This window comes from Monodon monoceros, unplaced genomic scaffold, assembly GCF_005190385.1.
Source record: "Monodon monoceros isolate NGI ecotype Baffin Bay Population unplaced genomic scaffold, NGI_Narwhal_1 Super_Scaffold_16, whole genome shotgun sequence".
Classification (NCBI taxonomy): Eukaryota; Metazoa; Chordata; class Mammalia; order Artiodactyla; family Monodontidae; genus Monodon; species Monodon monoceros.
In genome coordinates, this window is record NW_021703772.1 from 45019796 (window position 1) to 45038545 (window position 18750).

Sequence of the window (18750 nt, forward strand, 5' to 3'; positions counted from 1 at the left end):
CTGGAGAGAGATTAAGCAGACAGACTTCATTCAAAACAGTTCGAAACCTTTCATGCATTTAGGCAGGCATTTCATACATTTGGCATAGCACAAATTGTACTTAATTATTCGTTTAGGATCAATATTTGAGAATAGAACTAGGGTTTGCTATAGATATTACTACTAAAATTTCTAGTGTTTTCAATATAAGGCAGGCTCAATTCTCTGTGTGGTGTTTTTACAGCTAGTCAATAGTTTGAGCCTTCGGTTGGAGAAAAAAAAACTATGTCAAATGCATTAACAGACTGAAAGTTGGTTTTCCAGACAAAACTGTAGATGAGCATTGCATGTGCACTGTGTAATTTTAGTTTCACATTTTGCCCACAATCATTTGGATTTCCCAATGATACATGGAAAGAAACTTAAGTAATACCTAATATAAAAGATTTTCCTTTTTATTTTTTCCATTTTAAGTAAAGGAAAAACAGCAGTTTTACTAGTTAACTGGAAAGCCTTTGCATATGAGATTGAGAAACATTTCATGACTGTATTGAAGAAACTAACTACCTTTGTACAGTTTGTCTAATCTCATTATTTGTATGTTTCACTGAAATACTATGTATACATTGTCTTCTTTTTACTTTCTCAGATTTCAAGATAAGCTTTCAAAATTAATTGTTATTATATTGCTTTAGAATATTAAATATGATTGTCCTAGTGGAACAGAAATTTAACTCAGCTCAAATAATCATCAAATGGCTACTTTTGTTCAATTGGTACAAAAAAATAGAGAAGGGCACAAGAAAAGTAATAGTTTGAGTAACCATCCTAAAAAGGGATTTAAATTCAGAGGGCTCATTGGAAAGTGAAAGTGTATAAGTGGATTGAAGAAGGAAAAGATGCAAAACTTCACAGGCCTGCTCCATACTCACCCACCCTCTCTCTCACAGACCTTGAGGCTGCAGTGGAAAAATTTTGTCAAAGTATGTAACAGATCCCCCTCAGCTATCCCTGGTGGCTTCATATGTATCTTATTTTTTAAATGTTGGGGATCAGATAAGGAAAAAGAAATGATCAATGTGGAATTGTTGGCATTGAGTCAGAAGGGTCTAAAGGAAGAGCTGAATACTCTTCTTCATCTCTCCGTTGTGTTGATAAACAGTACCTGAGCGCAGAAGGAAGGGAGGGATTTCCTTGGAACATTCTCTGGAACTGAGTCCAGCAGCTGGGGCTGTGCTGTGCATTGGTAAAGGCAGCATCTGTGCTCTGGTCCAGAGGGACCAGTGGAGCTGCTCTGCTGCTGCTTCTCTTGTCCCCTAAAGCGTTCTCTGCCCACTTCATGAGGACACCAGCTGACTGTGCCATGATTCTAACCCTTCAAAAACTTTTACAATTAGAGAAACTTTAAATTATGTTAACCCAGACCTTCATAACCAGCAAAGGGACCTAGACCAACTGGGCCAGGAAGGCTGAAGGGCTGCTATAGCTTTTTGAAAATTTTTTCAAAATGTGAGCGGCTATGACGGACACAGTTTTCTTCCTTTCTGGCCACACAGAAGTCTAGATGTCAGGGGCATACTTAACAAGAACAATCAAGTGACCCATTTCCGTATTATTCAAAATAGGGGTCCTCAGTGCGCATCCTCTCTGGGAAGTTTAGGGAAGGAGGAAAGAGAGCTTCATGTGCTATCTTTTTAATAAGCACATCGATGAACTAGTCCTTTCTCCCTTCATTCACTCACTCATTCATCCACACAGCAAATATGTTTATCAAAGACTAATTATATGACATTGGATGTGAAGGTTACTGAGATGAACACATGTCTGGCTCCCAAGGAGCTCACAGTCCAGTGAGAGAAAATGGTCTGAACAAACACTTGTTTGAATAAGAGATTTAAAATTTCTGTGATATGCGAGCACATTATTTCTACAAGGAAGATGTTTAGTTAATGTCTACAGAATGGCCAGCATGGGCTTAGGAGCATTTATTTCATATATTTTTCAAAATTTTTAGGTAGACCCCAATAATTTAATATTAAAAATAGAATCACATCTCTCTTGGACAGTCAAAGGTTTCAATAAGGCCATTTCTATACAGACTTTTTTGCACAAGTATAATTATATAAAGGAATGTAGCCCTAGGGTGTGGGCCATAGTTGTCAAGCAGCAGCAGTTCTGATGTCTGAGTTTCTAATTGTCTATTATAATAAGATGGTGGATTTGTTCTGCCATCTAGTGATTAAGAACTGAATTCTTACAAATAAATTTAAAAGCACCTAATCTTTGTGAGAAGACAAATCTCTGAGGATATATGAGAAACACAGGACAATTGAGTTACTCTCAAACAAAACATGGTCAGATAAAATACATCTCTTCTCTCTAAGAGATTAGTGCCAAGACGTTTGTGGTAATGACTTTGCAATGGATTGGTTTAATTTGTTGGAACATTTGATAAGGGTGAAAGAATCATGTAGCTTGGAAGATAAAATTTTTGGAAGTTACAACACCATGGAAGATTACAAAATAATGGCAATACAATCAGATGTCTATAGTCTTCCTCAATTTTAGGAAAATTAAAGAAACATACATAGAAAAAATACAAGTGTCAAAGTATTTTGGTTTTGGAATTCTTTTTCAGATTTTATAAGAATTTTTAAACTTCTGGACCTTCAATTAAGGTTAACGTCAGCTTGCATTATTTTATGATTTCTATAGAGGAATCAGGAGGGTGGTATTGACCCTCTCAGAATGTCATATGAGAATTCTTACTTAGTTATTTTTTAATAATATTGTCATTCATAAAATAATTATGTCATGACTACTTTACTGTAAATTGGCTGCAATTTTGCTTCCTATTTTACTTTTCTTTTTCATTTAAATAAACATCTATGTAGAAAACAGAAGGGACAACCTAATCATAAGGTACACAACTACCACGTACAAACTTGAGAACTGCAAGACACCCTGTATTTTCTACCCAGTGTTTCTTTGTACATGTCTTTCATTCAGACACGAAAAATCAGAGTTCACTGAGTTTTTGTGCCCTCTGTGATGTGCATGGATTCTGTGCCGGGGAAGAGAGGGCAGGTTTTAGCAGCGAATGTGGTTTTTCATCTCCTTGCCATTTAAAAGCACTCCAACTGACTTTCCACATCATATTAAATTTAATTATAAATTCTCAGGGAGAAAAGGACCAGTGATGACTCAGAGTATAAAACTAACTTTTAACACTGTCATTTAAAGCAAGTAATATAGTGCCCGTTGGACTGAGGTCATGCTGTCTTAAACTTTCAGGAAGAAACTGACCTTCTGTGAGTTAACACAGACTGAGAGAATGTGTCTTTTTATTCCAACCTTGAATGAGCCACAGAGAACAGGATAACTCACCCCTGAAGAGTCTCTCACATATTTTAATGATGTTTAATCAACAACATCATTGTATGTTATCTCGTTTTTTGTTTTTCACATTCACTACTTCCCCATATATAATTGTTTCATCAGTGAAATTGAGATCTACTTCATAATGATAGTATATATTTTTGAGAACGGAATAAATATACTTCCAATATTTTGCACATGCAGTCCTAGGCACATACCCACTTAACCCTCAGTAGATACATGTGAACACTTTTGCCTCCCAGGATGTGGGAAGGGAGAAGCAAGCTAACAGAACTTGTGGTGTATCTCATTTTCAGTCAGTGGTATTTAGTGCTTGTGATTGGATATTTCTTTCTCAATCAAAAAATTTAATGAACAAAGTTATTCTTTTTTTACTTAATGGAGTAGTTCGATGGACTATGGGTGTAAGTCCATTTCTATATAGGTTGTGTTTTGTGAAAACATTCACCATGGAACTACATTGTTTCAAAGTGATTTTTCTTCTAAAAGTAACACTGCTTATTTGATGTACAAATTTCTTATATTTTCCAAAATAGTTCTGCAGGAAAGCATATTAAAGCAGGATACTTATTTTCTCCTTAGTTTAAAATGCCTATAGTAACGCTGGATAGACAGAGCCAATATTGTTTTATTGAGTAGCTATATATTATGTGATAAATATCTTTTGATGAAAATGAAACAGATTAGAAACTTTGTGCTCTTCTTATGAATAACACAGAAGCCAGGATGTGGTGTCGTGCTCTGAAAACAAGTTTCCATTTACCAAATATGTGATGAAAGACTAAATATGTGAGGCAAAGTATTCCATAGAGCAGTGAGAAGAATGCTATCCAAGAAAAACTTTCTGAAGTTAGGAAGATGGATATTTGGACTAATGTCTTTAAACTGAAATCATTTTCATCCGTAGTTCTATATTAGCATTTGACTATATTTATTGTGATAAATATATAAATATAACTAAATATATTTCAAAAACTAATTGTAAATGCATTTTTAAATTTTTAGTTTTATTTTTGTAAAGTGCAAAGTTAGTGCTGGTGCAGTTAAATTAGTGAACCATAATTTAGATTCATTCATTCATTCATATCCACCCATTGAACAAGTATTTGTTGAATGTTGGCTCTATGCAAGGTATGATGTCAAGGTTTAGAAATACCATGACGAACAAGACACACTAGTTCTTACCTTCATAAAATTTACTGTCTAGTGGTGGAAATAAGAACAAAAACAAGGAAAAAGAATGAATACTAATTGTGATAAATCTTATGAAGGCAGTGATTTTTGCCTAGCCATTCCATTTTAGTAAATATTTAATTACCTTGTATATAATACAAAATGAATGAATCACTGGATCGATGGGTGAATGGGTTCTTTAAAGAGTTCTGTGAAGCATTTCAATTCGGTGAAGGAAGTCTACTTTTATAGGGTAGTCAGAGAAGAATTGTGGGGGGCAGGTGACAATTAAGCAAACCATGATAGTGAGCTATCAGAGTCTGAGTTGAGGGATGGAAAGGTAGTGCTAGGCAAAGGGGTCAAGTTGTACAAGGACTGGGAGGGAGGGCCTTTGGGCTTGAAAAAGGAGCTTTGAATTTAAGTAGTTGGAAAGCTCCTGAAGGAATTAAGCAAGGATTATATGATCCACATTATGTTTTGAAATACTATAGTTTTGTTTCTTAAGAATGACAAAGTTAAAGATGTAATATATGTGTTTATTTTATAGTAAATGTATAAGAGAACTACGATGTGTATAACTGTGTGTATGTTTTCCAAATCTGCATTAAATTTTTATCTAAATATAAGAAAAGTATTTGGCAGATATTAGGTTATAGCTTACCATACTGTTTTGGTTGTGACTTTCCTTAATTAATTTTTTTTCCTTAATTAATTTTGATGCAAAGATAATGAATGCATTACCTGTATAAGCTTTGCATTTCCACTACAGTTTAGGAAACACTTTTAGTTTCGGATGTTTAGTGGAAATCTATTCCATGAAATGGATCACCATTATTCTTTTTTACCTTAATGTTTAAAATGAATTTAAGTTTTTCTTCATGGTATGAGAATATATATTGTCTTCTGTTGTTGTGGGATTTACTAATGGAAAATTTCTGGTCAGTTTAAAGTCACATAGGGTTCACCAGACGCTGAAATTATGTATTCTCTTTGGAACTGTTCTTTTCCTGCTTTTCAAATGGTTTATTTTGATCCTTCTGACATGATCTTACCACGTTTGGTTATTTGTATCTTCAAAAATGACCTTGGGAAGCCTCTCTGACTTAGTATACTTAACTTTGGATCACTTTTTCCCCCCTATCATGCTAGAATATAAGTATCATAATAATTTAATTGTGAATTACATGCTTTGTCTTTAAATACTAATGAAGTAAGTTCATCTGTGTTTTGCCTCCTTAGGAAGTTATCGCTTAGCCCAGAGTTTTTTAGAACCCACAAGATGACTCACCTTCTTAAATATTTCCCAGATTCCAAAATTTCAGAAGATTACTAACCTCCTTTTTTTCTTCTTATTTTAGAAGGATATGGTGAAGAAATAGCCTGCACTCAGAATGGTCAGATGTACTTAAACAGGGACATTTGGAAACCTGCCCCTTGCCAGATCTGTGTCTGTGACAATGGCGCCATTCTTTGTGACAAGATACAGTGCCAGGATGTGCTTGAATGTGCTGACCCTGTAACTCCCCCTGGGGAGTGCTGTCCTGTCTGTCCACATACAACTGGAAGTAGCAATACCAATTTTGGTAAGAATACTTAGGGCCAACTCAGAACTGGTCCAATGATTCATCTTTATAGTAACAGTGTTTTTTGCTCTCAGAATTCAGCAACCTAAGAAAACAATTAAGTCACTATTCAGTGGTCTTTGGGGTTAATAATTTCTCTCACTCACTTTATCTAACAGTAATGAAAATAAAGTTATTTCTTGTCTTAAAAACCAGGGAATTTTTTTGGCTGCATTTTAAGTGGTTATGTCTAATTTGAGAATTCCTTGTAGTACTTAAGATGGTCATTTGTTAACCCTATCCATGCTGGGCGCCTCCAAGATATTTGTTGCTTTTCTGTGAAGTCCATTAATATCTAAGAGGAGATCTATAAACACATTTCTCTTCCCTGGTGCCAGCTTTGACCTTGGTAATGGAATAATAATTTCTAATGTAATTTATTGCCACAGCACCCTCTATTACAGTGGCTCAGAAATGCAGAATGCTTTTAATGTTGGCTAAGAAAGACAAGAGAATGAAATGGATTTCCTTGAGAAAACAATGATATAACTTACTGGTTTTTAAAAGTTCTTTTTTGGAGAAAAGTGTTTGTGTTTAACATAGCCTGTGTATTTGAGTAACATGTTAGAAAAACTTCCATATAAGAGAAACAAGTTCATATTTATGTGTTTTAGTGAACCAGGTAAGATTAATATTAAACTTTTAGGTTATTTGTTTTAGCAGTCATGAATGGAGACTTGCATGCATCCTTGTCAATACAGTGTCAAGGCTTTATTTTTTCCCCCAAATTTCACTGCAAATAACAACAAATATGATGAAGTATTCAAAAGTATTTTCACGGAAACATTACACAGTAATTTACCAATTATCCTCTTGGGTATCTTTCAACAGTGACAATTTGCCTGGAATAAATACCCAAACTTAATTTTTAGCCAGGTAATACGGAAGATGTAATGGGAAGAATTAAAAACAAGACACCAAAGGGCTACCTGAAGTAGATACAATCTGCACAGAATCCCCAGGAGTAAAGCAAAATTAAACCTGTGGGAATAAGCAAGTAGTATGTTGGAACAATGGTGGCAAATATCAAAAAACAGAGCAAAATACACAACTTCCTACAAATAGGTGGTTTACGGAAGCCCAATTTATTCCAAGATGAATAATGAAAAAAAAAAGAGATGACAACAGCATTGATACAAAGATACTATAAGGAAAAAGGTAGGACAGTTTAACGAAACTTATGAGATAAAGAACACACTAGTAAATATACTATCACAGAACAGATAGAAATTCTGACCAACCATTTAACCATAAACTAAATAAAACTTAATGAAGTAATTGAAAGAAAGAACGTCATAAATTAGAAATACAAAAAGAAGAAATAATGAGTAAATAAGTAGAAGGATAACCAAATCATCATAGGGAAATGAAGATGAAATAGGAAGGTGCACAAGGAGAATTGATACTGCAGAAAATACAATAAGGGATGTAGAAAATAGAAATGAGAAAAGTAAAAATAAAAAATAAAAATAGGGAAAAGGATTTGAAAGAAAATAATTTAGAAGATATGTAAAGGATAGCCCTAAAGAAGAATCCCAAAGAAAAAATAAATGCAATAGAGCAGAACAAATAATGACATAATCCAAGAAAACTTTTCTGGAGTAAAATTAAACTTTCATTTTTGATATTGAAAAAGGAAACCAAGTGGCTAAAAAAATTGACCCAGAAGAGTCAGCATAGAGACATATCTTAGTAAAGTTATTAAACTTTAAAGAAAAAGAGTCTTTTGGAAAATCAGTGAAAAAGAATGGATAAATTCTAAAATGAAAAACTATTCAGATTAGTCACAGATTTCTCCATAGTAATAATATTCAATACCAGAAGAGAGTGGAACAATATCTACATGTTTCCCAAGGAAAACAATATGTGGAACCAAAGTTTAAAGATAAATCCATTCTCTCCTTCAAGTATAAAAGTTATGGAAAAAACAGTAAAACACACAGGAACTCTGGGACTCTTTCCATAAATTTCTTAGGGAAACTAACTATGGGACAAACCCAAGACAACCAAGAGTTAATTGGTGAAATTGTCAAAGAACTGACATGAGCATTGATATATTTAACTCTAGAAAGAGACTAAAACAAAAGTGCAGTTTAGGGTGACCGATGGGAATATAAATGTTATTGAATCTGACAATATAGAAATAATACAACTAATAATACATAAAGAGAGAAGACAAAAAAGGGCAAAGTAGAGTTGAGTTTGCTAATTCCTCACCTTTATGAGGCAGAAGTCAAAGAATATCATTCAAAGCTGACAAATCATATAGAAGAAGTATAGTAGCACATTTAACACTACAGAGATAAATACTAGGGCATTTTCTTGTCTTAAATTGCGTGCTGGAAGAAAGTGTAAGGGTCAGAGAACAAATAGGAAGCACTGTAATTTTTATCACTGCTCATTTTAATAAAGCTAACAGAAACTGTCTAAATAAAGATATGAGTAATATAAAAGAATAATGTTAAATAGTAGAGCCAATATATGAATCTTCTCAAACATCAGAAAGACTAACATACCAAACAATACAAATGTTCTTGAAAACATTATGAAACATTTTTTTAAAATATAATGAAAAATCTACAGCTATATTCTTAAAAAAATGAAAAAGAAAGAATAAAAATATGTGCATTTAGCATCCATCTCAAAAAATTAGAAAAAGAACAACAAAATAAGCTGAAAATATGCAGAAGAAATTCATAAGGAAAAAATGAGTTGAAAAGTGAGAAAACTGAAATACAGTAGCAATATGTAAATTCAAAAGATAGTACTACAGGAAATCAACAAAATAAATTAACCATAAAATAAGAAATGGTAATGGGAAAATGACCAAATGAAAACAGAGAACATAAAACAATAATAAAAGGTTTCTTTGCACAACTTTATGCTGATAAATTTGAAAACCTATATGAAATGGATACCTTTCTAGGAAAATATAATTTGCTAAAACTAGCCCTGGTAAAAGGAGAAAAAGTGAGCACACAGATTTCCCTAGAAGAAATAGAAAAATCTGTAAAGCAGATAGACCTACAAAATGTAGCAGATGATTTCACAATTGTGCTAAACCATTACAAAACAGATTATTTTAATGCTGTTTAAGCTCTTCTAGAACATGCAAAGAGAAGGCATACTTCTAATGACTTGTTAGGAATGAAGTACATCCTTGATAGCCAAATGTGGCAAAATTGCACAAAAAAGAAAACTATAATCATATAAATTTACTTAATATTTTTAAATTTATTAAAAAACATAAAATATTAAATCTGTTAGCACATTAAAAGGATAATTAGCCATGAAAAAGTAGAGATTATTCCTTAAGTAAAAGAATAATTCAATATTAAGAAAGCTATTAATAAAAATAATTAAAAATAATTATCTTAGCAGATCTATTAAAAAAAATCACATGCTTTTCTCCATAATTGAAGACATTTGGCAAAGGCAAATAAATATTCTTGATATAGATACTTAGTAACTTAGTAATAAATGACATTTCATTAACATGATAAAATATTTACATCTCAGCTTAGAAGCTTTATTATATTTAATAATAGAAGCATTACCTTTAATGCTAAGGGCCAACTCAGAATTGGTCCAATGATTCATCTTTATAGTAACAGTGTTTTGTTACAATTGTGTACTTACAAAACCTGAGGGAATAGAGTAAAAAAATACTACAAAACAATTTAGTAAGATAGTGCAGTATAAAATTAACAAATTAATAGATATACTATATACAATTACCTCATAGAATAAATAATAGGAATAAAACTGTCTTATTTATAATAGCAATGTATAGGATAAAGTGGCTAAGGGTAAACTTCATACAAAATTTGCAAGACCTATCTGAAGAAAACTTTAAAACACTACTAACTCAAATGATGACTTTAATAAATGTAATGTTCTATTATGTTCTTGGTTAGGAAGACTAATAATAGAAAAATTAATAATAGTGACCTCCTGTGAGAAGTGAAATGTGGGAATTAGAGGAAAGGGGACAATAAGATTTTTCACTGTATAATTGTATACCTTTATTAATATATTTTGGGTTTGTTTTTTTTAACCATGTGAATGAATAGCCTACTCAAAAAAGTATAAAAAACAAAAACAGAGCATACTGATTGAAGATAATTAGCTATAATTTTAATAGTCAATGTTATAATTTAATGAATTTTAAATACTATATAAAGGATGTTAAGAATAATCACATAACGTCAGAATTTTCCAAAGGGATGTATTATTTTGCCTCCTACAAACATATTGATCCAAAACAACTTTTGAATTATATCTACTGGTGACAGGGAAAGCTGTTTAAGTTAAATTCTGACTCTCTAAAAATAATTATTGAAATAAATATTTAGGAGATTCTCAATAACTATATCTGCATAAAATAACATATTTATTCTTTTCTTTTTATAGGTAGAGGAAGAAAGGTAAGTTTTACTTTGCATAGTTTCATTTTTGTAAATTTTTAAAATTCTAACGCTATCCACATAGGACTGTGCTTTGAAGTGTTTGAAAACCTTTTGTAAAGTATAAAGTACCACACAAATATAAATATATGAGCACAGTTTAACTACTTTGATTATAGATTATAGATGCCTCTGGTTTATTCACTTTGTTAATTTTTGTTTATAGATGTTTCTTCCAGAAGGTTGTGAATCCCTTAGGGACTGAGACTGTGTCATATTAACCTTTGTATTACTTGCATTTATCACAGCACTTAGTATATACCTTATATATATTAAATGTCTAATTAATGTCTAATTAATTTATTTATTAAGGTCTAATTAATATATTAAATGTCTAACAGAAGGAAATAAGGAGGGAAGGAAGGAAGAGAAGGGAGGGTATTAGTTCTACTTCAGTGGAATCGTGGTCTCTCGCCCATTGATTGGGAAGTAAAGATTCATTTAAAAGAATTAATTGAACGTTTTGCCAAACACACATTACCTTCCTTTCTCTCCCCTTCTTCACATTCAAGGAGCCTAAAATCTAATCCGAGAGACAAGCCTTACGCTCAAGAGGACAATATTGGGGTATAGCCATGGTTTAGCCACTTGTCATCTGGACATGGGTAATCCCAGTCAGTGAAGAGAGTTCCATTGCCTTGGAAGTGCTCTCCGTTTTCTGGTTATGTTGAAAACTATGGAATTTGCTCTGGTCTTATCCAGATGGTCTGGGCACAGGAATCAAGAATGGAAATGAGCAGTCATTCCAATTTTCATGGCAGATTTTAGACAGCAAATTTAAATTCTTTGCCTCTGCATGCAGTGGAACTTTGGTAAAGTGATAATCAGATAATGCAATGCAATACCTTCATGGTAAATGAAAGTGATGCTGTCTATCAAGAGGAGGTCCTTGTCACCTTTACATTTTTTGGTTCAGAGGACAACACCATAAATTTGTCTTATTTGACATAAATATCAGTGAAGCTATTTACATTTGAATATATGTTAAAGGAGAAGGACTACAGATTCCAGCTCATATTTAATTTACATCTGAAAGCTATAAAAATATGAAACATAAAGGTTTGAGTATAGGCCTCAAACAAACTAGACAGATAGGTGAATAGGTAGGTAGATAGATAAACAATCTGTGAAAAAAATAAAGAAGGACAGTGAGAACTGCCCTGATGTAATCAATTTGATTTGGTTAGTAATCACCCAATTTGCTGAGGGACAACTGTCAGGCTATGTCATTTAGTTTACTGCCTTTTCCCAAAGGTGGAATGGGACAGCTGGACACACTCAAAACAGCTGTTAATTTAGCATGCTTTAGTTATGTGCTACTGTCTTCATAACCCTGTTATTTATTATCGTCATCAGAAATATGAGAGTAGAGTAATATTATATAAATACATTTTGTGCTTGGTTTCTATAAAATTGATTTTTATTTATAATTAATTCATTCATGTTAACCCCCAAATAATTACTGAGCCCTTGTTAAAATCCTGTAGGAGGCAAATAATACAGATGACATGATGCTGGGAAAAATGCTGTGACTACTTCCATGGTAACGGCATGCTATAAAAGTGATGAGGCATGTCCACAGAGCATTAAGTGATGAATAACAGATGAGAAGTAAAATAAACTGTAATTCTCATCTGAATCTGAGTACTTGAATTTTATGTTTCCCACGGGTATGGAAATCAAATTTAGTAAAATTATCATTCCACATAAATTGATTTATTCAAAGCCCATATTAACAAAAGCAACAAATATTTACATATGTGGCTTATTTCCAAAATAAGAAAAATCATAGAATCATTAGATAAATTTGTTATCAGAACCTGATAAGAGAACATTTAATCCCGTATCAAGTATTGTGGAACAATAGGAGGCTCATTTTTCTAATTTTGCCTGAAATAATTTCTCCTCCCTTCTTGTTTTTCTAGACTTGTTCCTAAAAGGAACATTTTCTTCAGTATCATTCTCATAAACTCCTTTATTTATTGGACACAGATTTGCATACCCTCTCTGAACAATTAAAATTTTCTTAATATTTCAAAGAAAGCTCTTTTAGCTCTTAAAAGGTTAGCTTTTAGCTCTTAAAAGCTCTTTTAGCTCTTAATTTGTATTACTTTCATGTTAAAAATGGAAAGACCTAGTCTAGAAGTTAGTGCAGAGATAAGCCTGTTCTACTTTGCCTCCCATATGTGTTGATCCCCTATTCCTCTAGTCTTTTTGTAGGTGTGCTTCAGTCTACCTTGAAGCATCCTCCTGCCTCTGTAGAGCCATTTCCAATACTTCTTTTTTTTTTTTTTAAACATCATTATTGGAGTATAATTGCTTTACAATGGTGTGTTAGTTTCTGCTTTATAACAAAGTGAGTCAGCTATACATATACATATATCCCCATATTTCCTCCCTCTTGTGTCTCCCTCCCACCCTTCGTATCCCACCCCTCTAAGTGGTCACAAAGCACTGAGCTGATCTCCCTGTGCTATGTGGCTGCTTCCCACTAGCTATCTATTTTACATTTTGCAGTGTATATATTAGTCCATGCCACTCTCTCACTTCGTCCCAGCTTACCCTTCCCCCTCCCTCTGTCCTCAAGTCCATTCTCTACGTCTGCATCGTTATTCCTGTTCTGCCCCTAGGTTCTTCATAACCATTTTTTTTTTTTTTTAGATTCCATATATATGTATTAGCATACAGTACTTGTTTTTCTCTTTCTGACTTACTTCACTCTGTATGACGGACTCTAGGTCCATCCATCTCATTACAAATAACTCAATTTCGTTTCTTTATATGGCTGAGTAATATTCCATTGTATAGATGTGCCACATCTTCTTTATCCATTCATCTGTCGATGGACACTTAGGTTGCTTCCATGTCCTGGCTATTGTAAATAGAGCTGCAAAGCATTTGCAATACTTCTGAATTCTCAGTTTATTCCTGACTTCATGAGTATTAGCTGCCTCAGCATTAGAATCAGCAAGTACGATCAGGGTACTGTTCTGTCGTTGAGTCCACCATTAAGACTGTCAAGATTGTAAAATAATGTTTTAAATGAAGACAACATCTAAGAGTAAAATACTGAGGCATTGATTAGGTAAACCAACTCAGGTACATGATGGAAAACTAAGATTACCAGAATGTTAACAGTGATTATCTCCTGGGCATGAGTATGATATTTAGTTTATCTCTCTGTTTCCTCTATTTAACAATTCCCTACTATGAACTCATGTTCTTTATATAATCAGATATAAGAACAGTATATGTAAAAGGAGAAATTTAATAAAAGAGAATTCATTATTGTTGCATTTTCTATAGTTTGGATATAAGCCTCAATGCATTCATTCTCTGTAATTGCCTAGGAAAAAACATTTTTCATAGTGTATTAATGAAAATTAATATATTAATTAATTTATTGAGAACTTCTGTGTGTCCAGCTGAGAATATAAAGTAGACATAATCATGACCTTGGGGAGACCAAAATCTGTTGGAAGACAAATTCTGAAATAAATAATGCAAGCAAGTACGTGATACAGTAGAGGTATATAAAGATTCAATTCATCCAATATTATTTAAACTATATACTTGACATCATGCTATAAGAATGCAGTTTTTGATAATCTAAAGTTCTAAGAATCAAAAGAAATTCCATCTATATCGGTTGTGTTAGCTACATCTATTATAAGAGCAAATTAAACTTCCTGACTTTATTTAAGTTATGATAGTTTCTTGTGTTATTTTTTACTTTCCTGTTCAGTTAATGTTTTTTCTAGATTTTCCACAGATATTGAGAATTACCTGACTAATATTATTATGTCCTTTCTTTTCTTTCCTTTTTTTTTCTTAAAAGACAGCCATACATCTCTTGTTATTTCTCATATTCTTCCATGAGTTAAAAAAAAAGGGATGGCAGGTTTTTCAGGAATGGCATCTGATAGGTTACTAAAAGCTAGGTGGCATGTAATATGAGTGTGAAAATTCAAATATGTCCACATTTCTGGATTTTCTCTTTCGGTTTGTTTACTGTAAAAACTGAAGGGAAACAACTTTACACATTTCACGCATTGGATTAATTTTCTTTTCATGTCTTTGAGATTAGTGTTTTTTTCATGAATACTGTCTGACTAAATATTTTAAAGATTGATTGTTAACTTTTTTCTCAATTTAGTTTTTTACCTTTCTTACGCAGAAATTTCCAGTGTTTATGTGGAATATTCTAATATGACATGTTAATGCTCAACAAGCCACATATTTTGCTAATTGAACTTTTATTTTGTTTCATAGGGACAAAAAGGAGAACCAGGATTAGTGCCTGTTGTAAGTATATATGTATATACTGCTTTCATGTACCATTGATAAACTTAGTTATAGCCTTGTTGTATTGATATATTATTGCTTATATACATACTTTCAAAAACAGGGAATTTATTTTATAACCAAGTTTTTAGTATAAAAGAAGCAAACCAAAATAGATCAATTTTTTTTTTTTAAATTTAGTTATGGCTGTGTTGGGTCTTCGTTTCTGTGCAAGGGCTTTCTCTACTTGTGGCAAGCGGGGGCCACCCTTCATCGCGGTGCGCGGGCCTCTCACTATTGCGGCCTCTCTTGTTGCGGAGCACAAGCTCCAGACGCGCAGGCTCAGTAATTGTGGCTCACGGGCCCAGTTGCTCTGCGGCATGTGGGATCCTCCCAGACCAGGGCTCAAACCCGTGTCTGCTGCATTGGCAGGCAGATTCTCCACCACTGTGCCACCAGGGAAGCCCCTAGATCAATTCTTTAATACAATATTTCATATTTATTTTTCACAATTTCCTGACTTTTATTGTCGCATGACTAAAGGTGTAAATTAGGGTTTTACAAAATTAAATATAATGTATGTGAATATAAAGTGATAGTTAAGATGTACATTTTTTATAGTATAAATAGCCATATAATCCAAATGGAAAGGCATGATTTAATGTGCCACACTTCTGGAAATATGTTATGCCATTATCCTGATTTAAATTCCATAGTGTATAAGAGTTCTTAAGAGTTATTTAGACTTGTAGATGATCAAAAAGTATATCATTAAAGAGGATGAAAGTTCTTCACCACTCTCCTAGATTTTAAAGGAGTTATCATCATTTTGTCAAGACAGAAGTATAACATGTTGATTTATTTGACAATATTTGCATTTTTGCTTTGCTTTTCAATTGGCTTGTCTTTAACAAAGATTCCCTAAAAAGTAAACCGTTCATATTGTTTTCTTTCATTTAAAAACACAATGTCTAAGGTGCTGTTTTAAGTGTTTTCCAAATATTTATTTGTTTGTCTTCACAACAACTCTGAGAGGGAGGTAATTTCATAATCATTATCACCATTTTACAGAAGAGGGACCTTAAGTACAGAGACAGTAATTAATTAGTCCAAGGTCATACAACTGGTAAGGGAAGGGATGGAGTTAGGATTTGAACCCAGGCCCCTTGGCTCCAGGATTGGTGCTCTCAATCACTATACCAGTACTGCCTCCCTATATTAGAGTTTAAATTAGATAATGTCTTAGCTTTATAGGCAAGGAGGAAATGGGCATCAACTATCAACATCTATTTGTTCTAAAAAAATTCACTGGGCTTTTGTTGTTGTTCTTATTTGTTAGACTATTAAGTTTTCGAAAACTCTTTAGAAACTTTATCTTTTCATATTATCTTGTTTATCATTTAGGTAACAGGCATACGTGGACGTCCAGGACCCTCAGTAAGTAGTTTCCTCCAATATTCATGATACTCTTAAGTTCTTTGAGATACTGAATCTTTATGGATATTATATCTATGAAAAGACAATAGACTATAAAATAATGATGCTTGATTTCTTGAAACATTTTGTTTTGCAACATCCTCAAGTTTAAGAAGTCCTTTGCAGCAGTGAATGATATTGATGAACCCTAATTAGGTTAACTGTACTCATTGAAATTAGGGCATATTAGTCTGTTTGACAATGATTAAGGGTAGACTCCTTTTATTTGTTTAATGAAACAAACTATTAATTTCATCTGTTACTATAAAATTAAATCATATATTACATTAGAGTTTGAGAAATTATGCATCAGATAGCATATTTCTGGTTTAGCGTAAAAGACTATTGATTTCAGGTTTGGGTTAGTGGTAGCATTCACAGGTAACCAGATGGATAAGACACACACACACACACACACACACACGCACACACACAATTCCTGTAAATTTTAAAACACATTAAATTAACATAAGTGAAATACTGATACGCTTTAACAGACCTGCTATAGTCCTTCTGAAGCTTTTGCTTTTAAACAATACTGTATGTTGACTTGAGTAAATGAACAGTCTAATTTTTACAACTTGATTGAAACTCTTTTGAAGAGAAATAAAATTCTCCTGGCAACTGCCATTTTCTGGGGAAAAAAGGTTAATTTAAGATATCAGCACAAAATGCCACTTTTGAAATATAATAATTTGTTATTTAAAAAATATATATTTATTTATTTGGCTGCATCGGGTCTTAGCTGTGGCATGTGGGATCTTTTGTTGCAGCGCGCAGGCTCTTTATTGCGGTGCGTGGGCTTCTCTCTAGTTGCGGTGTGCGGGCTCTCTGGTTCTGGCTCACGGGCTCTGGAGCACGCGGGCTTAGTTGCCCCGCTGCATGTGTGATCTTAGTTCTCCGACCAGGCATCGAACCCGCGCCCCCTGCACTGGAAGGCGGATTCTTAACCACTGGACCACCAGGGAAGTCCCAATCATTTGTTATTTTAATAGAGAAATAACTACAATTACCATTTGGAAAATTCTCAGTGGATTTTAAATATACGATGGAGATGATGCAATTCTAAATCAAGTTAAAAAAAAAGATACTAGATACTTGAAGGCACACAAATTAATAGTAGAATAAGAGGCCTTTCTTTCCATTGCTTTCATCAGCAACTTGAATAGTGATGAACAGTTTGAGATATCATGTACCAATATGAACTCATACATTCCGTCAGAAAATTGGAAATCTGGAGTTTGTACGATTTTGTAGTTCTCAAATCTGAATCGTAAGTTTTTGTGTCTGAGACAAGACAGCAAAGAAACAATCCTTACAAATTTACAGTTATTGTTCAAACTAGTATATACAGCTCATTGGGCACCACGATTTTACACTTCTTTTCAAGTCTTTAAGCTTCAGTGCTAAAAGAAACAGCCTTTCTGTGCACACAGAGCTTTTATATACACATGGGTTTATTTTCTGTAGTCTTCAACTGAATTAAATTTTTAAAAAATGTGATATTTCTGTTTTCCAATTTTCTTATATCGGTAAACCTTTAAAACAAAAATGTCTGAAGTATATGTGTTTTGCAGGCATAACCATTGTTTTCTGTTTTAGGGACCTCCAGGATCACAAGGACCAAGAGGAGAGAGAGGCCCAAAAGGAAAACCTGTAAGTTGGCAGTGGAGTTCCCTTTTTGCAAATTGTACTGTGTACTGCATAAGCCCGTCTACACTAAGCTCCCTGGATGCAGCAAAGAGCCAGTGGCACCATTCGTTTCTCATTTCTATTAAACGTGACATAGAATTCAGGTCATGAGGTAATTGCGTATCGATCCTGATTCAGAGGAAAGCATCACATGCTAATAATTACCTAACATCTTCTTAGATAACACAGATGATATTTATTTGTCCTTTAGGGGGTCAAATTAAAATAAAGTAGAATCTAAGGAAACATAATGAGTACCTCATGTTGTTTTCAGAGGTTGTAAATCATGACTTAACAATGCCAAGAATGCACTGTTGAGATAAAACACCCAAGTTCTGTGATCTGTGGTTGCTACAGGAATAACCAAATAGGATAAAGGAAAAAGAAATTATTAGAGGACAAAATTTTCTTTCAAGTGGTTGTGTAATGAATTTATTTCCCAAGTAACACTGGCTTTTTCACTGAGCGTCTGCTGCGGAGCTATCAAAGGAGTGATTTTAAACATCAACAAATTCATTACCAAAGGGAACATCTTTAAATTTAAATAATCAATTCTATATTCTTGAGATAAGACATGAGGTTATCATATAATACGTGCCAGATTTTTCTCTTATTACCAAGTCCTATTGTAGCAATTCTTTTGCTTTTTTTATATCTCA

The 18750-nt window shown here is 33.3% G+C and overlaps 1 protein-coding gene across 3 annotated transcripts in view; it reads left to right on the plus strand.

The window, feature by feature from the left end:
- Nucleotides 1–18750, plus strand: part of COL5A2 (collagen type V alpha 2 chain) — a 366641-nt gene that overhangs the window by 284169 nt on the left and 63722 nt on the right. For all 3 annotated transcript variants that reach the window (XR_003793913.1, XM_029225091.1, XM_029225090.1), the window contains 5 exons: nucleotides 5910–6134; nucleotides 10587–10600; nucleotides 14912–14944; nucleotides 16328–16360; nucleotides 18002–18055. Coding sequence is in view for 2 of the 3 variants with exons in the window: in XM_029225090.1 (XP_029080923.1) it covers nucleotides 5910–6134; nucleotides 10587–10600; nucleotides 14912–14944; nucleotides 16328–16360; nucleotides 18002–18055 (359 nt within the window). In the remaining variant the exon portion in view is untranslated. The remainder of the gene's footprint in view (nucleotides 1–5909; nucleotides 6135–10586; nucleotides 10601–14911; nucleotides 14945–16327; nucleotides 16361–18001; nucleotides 18056–18750) is intronic.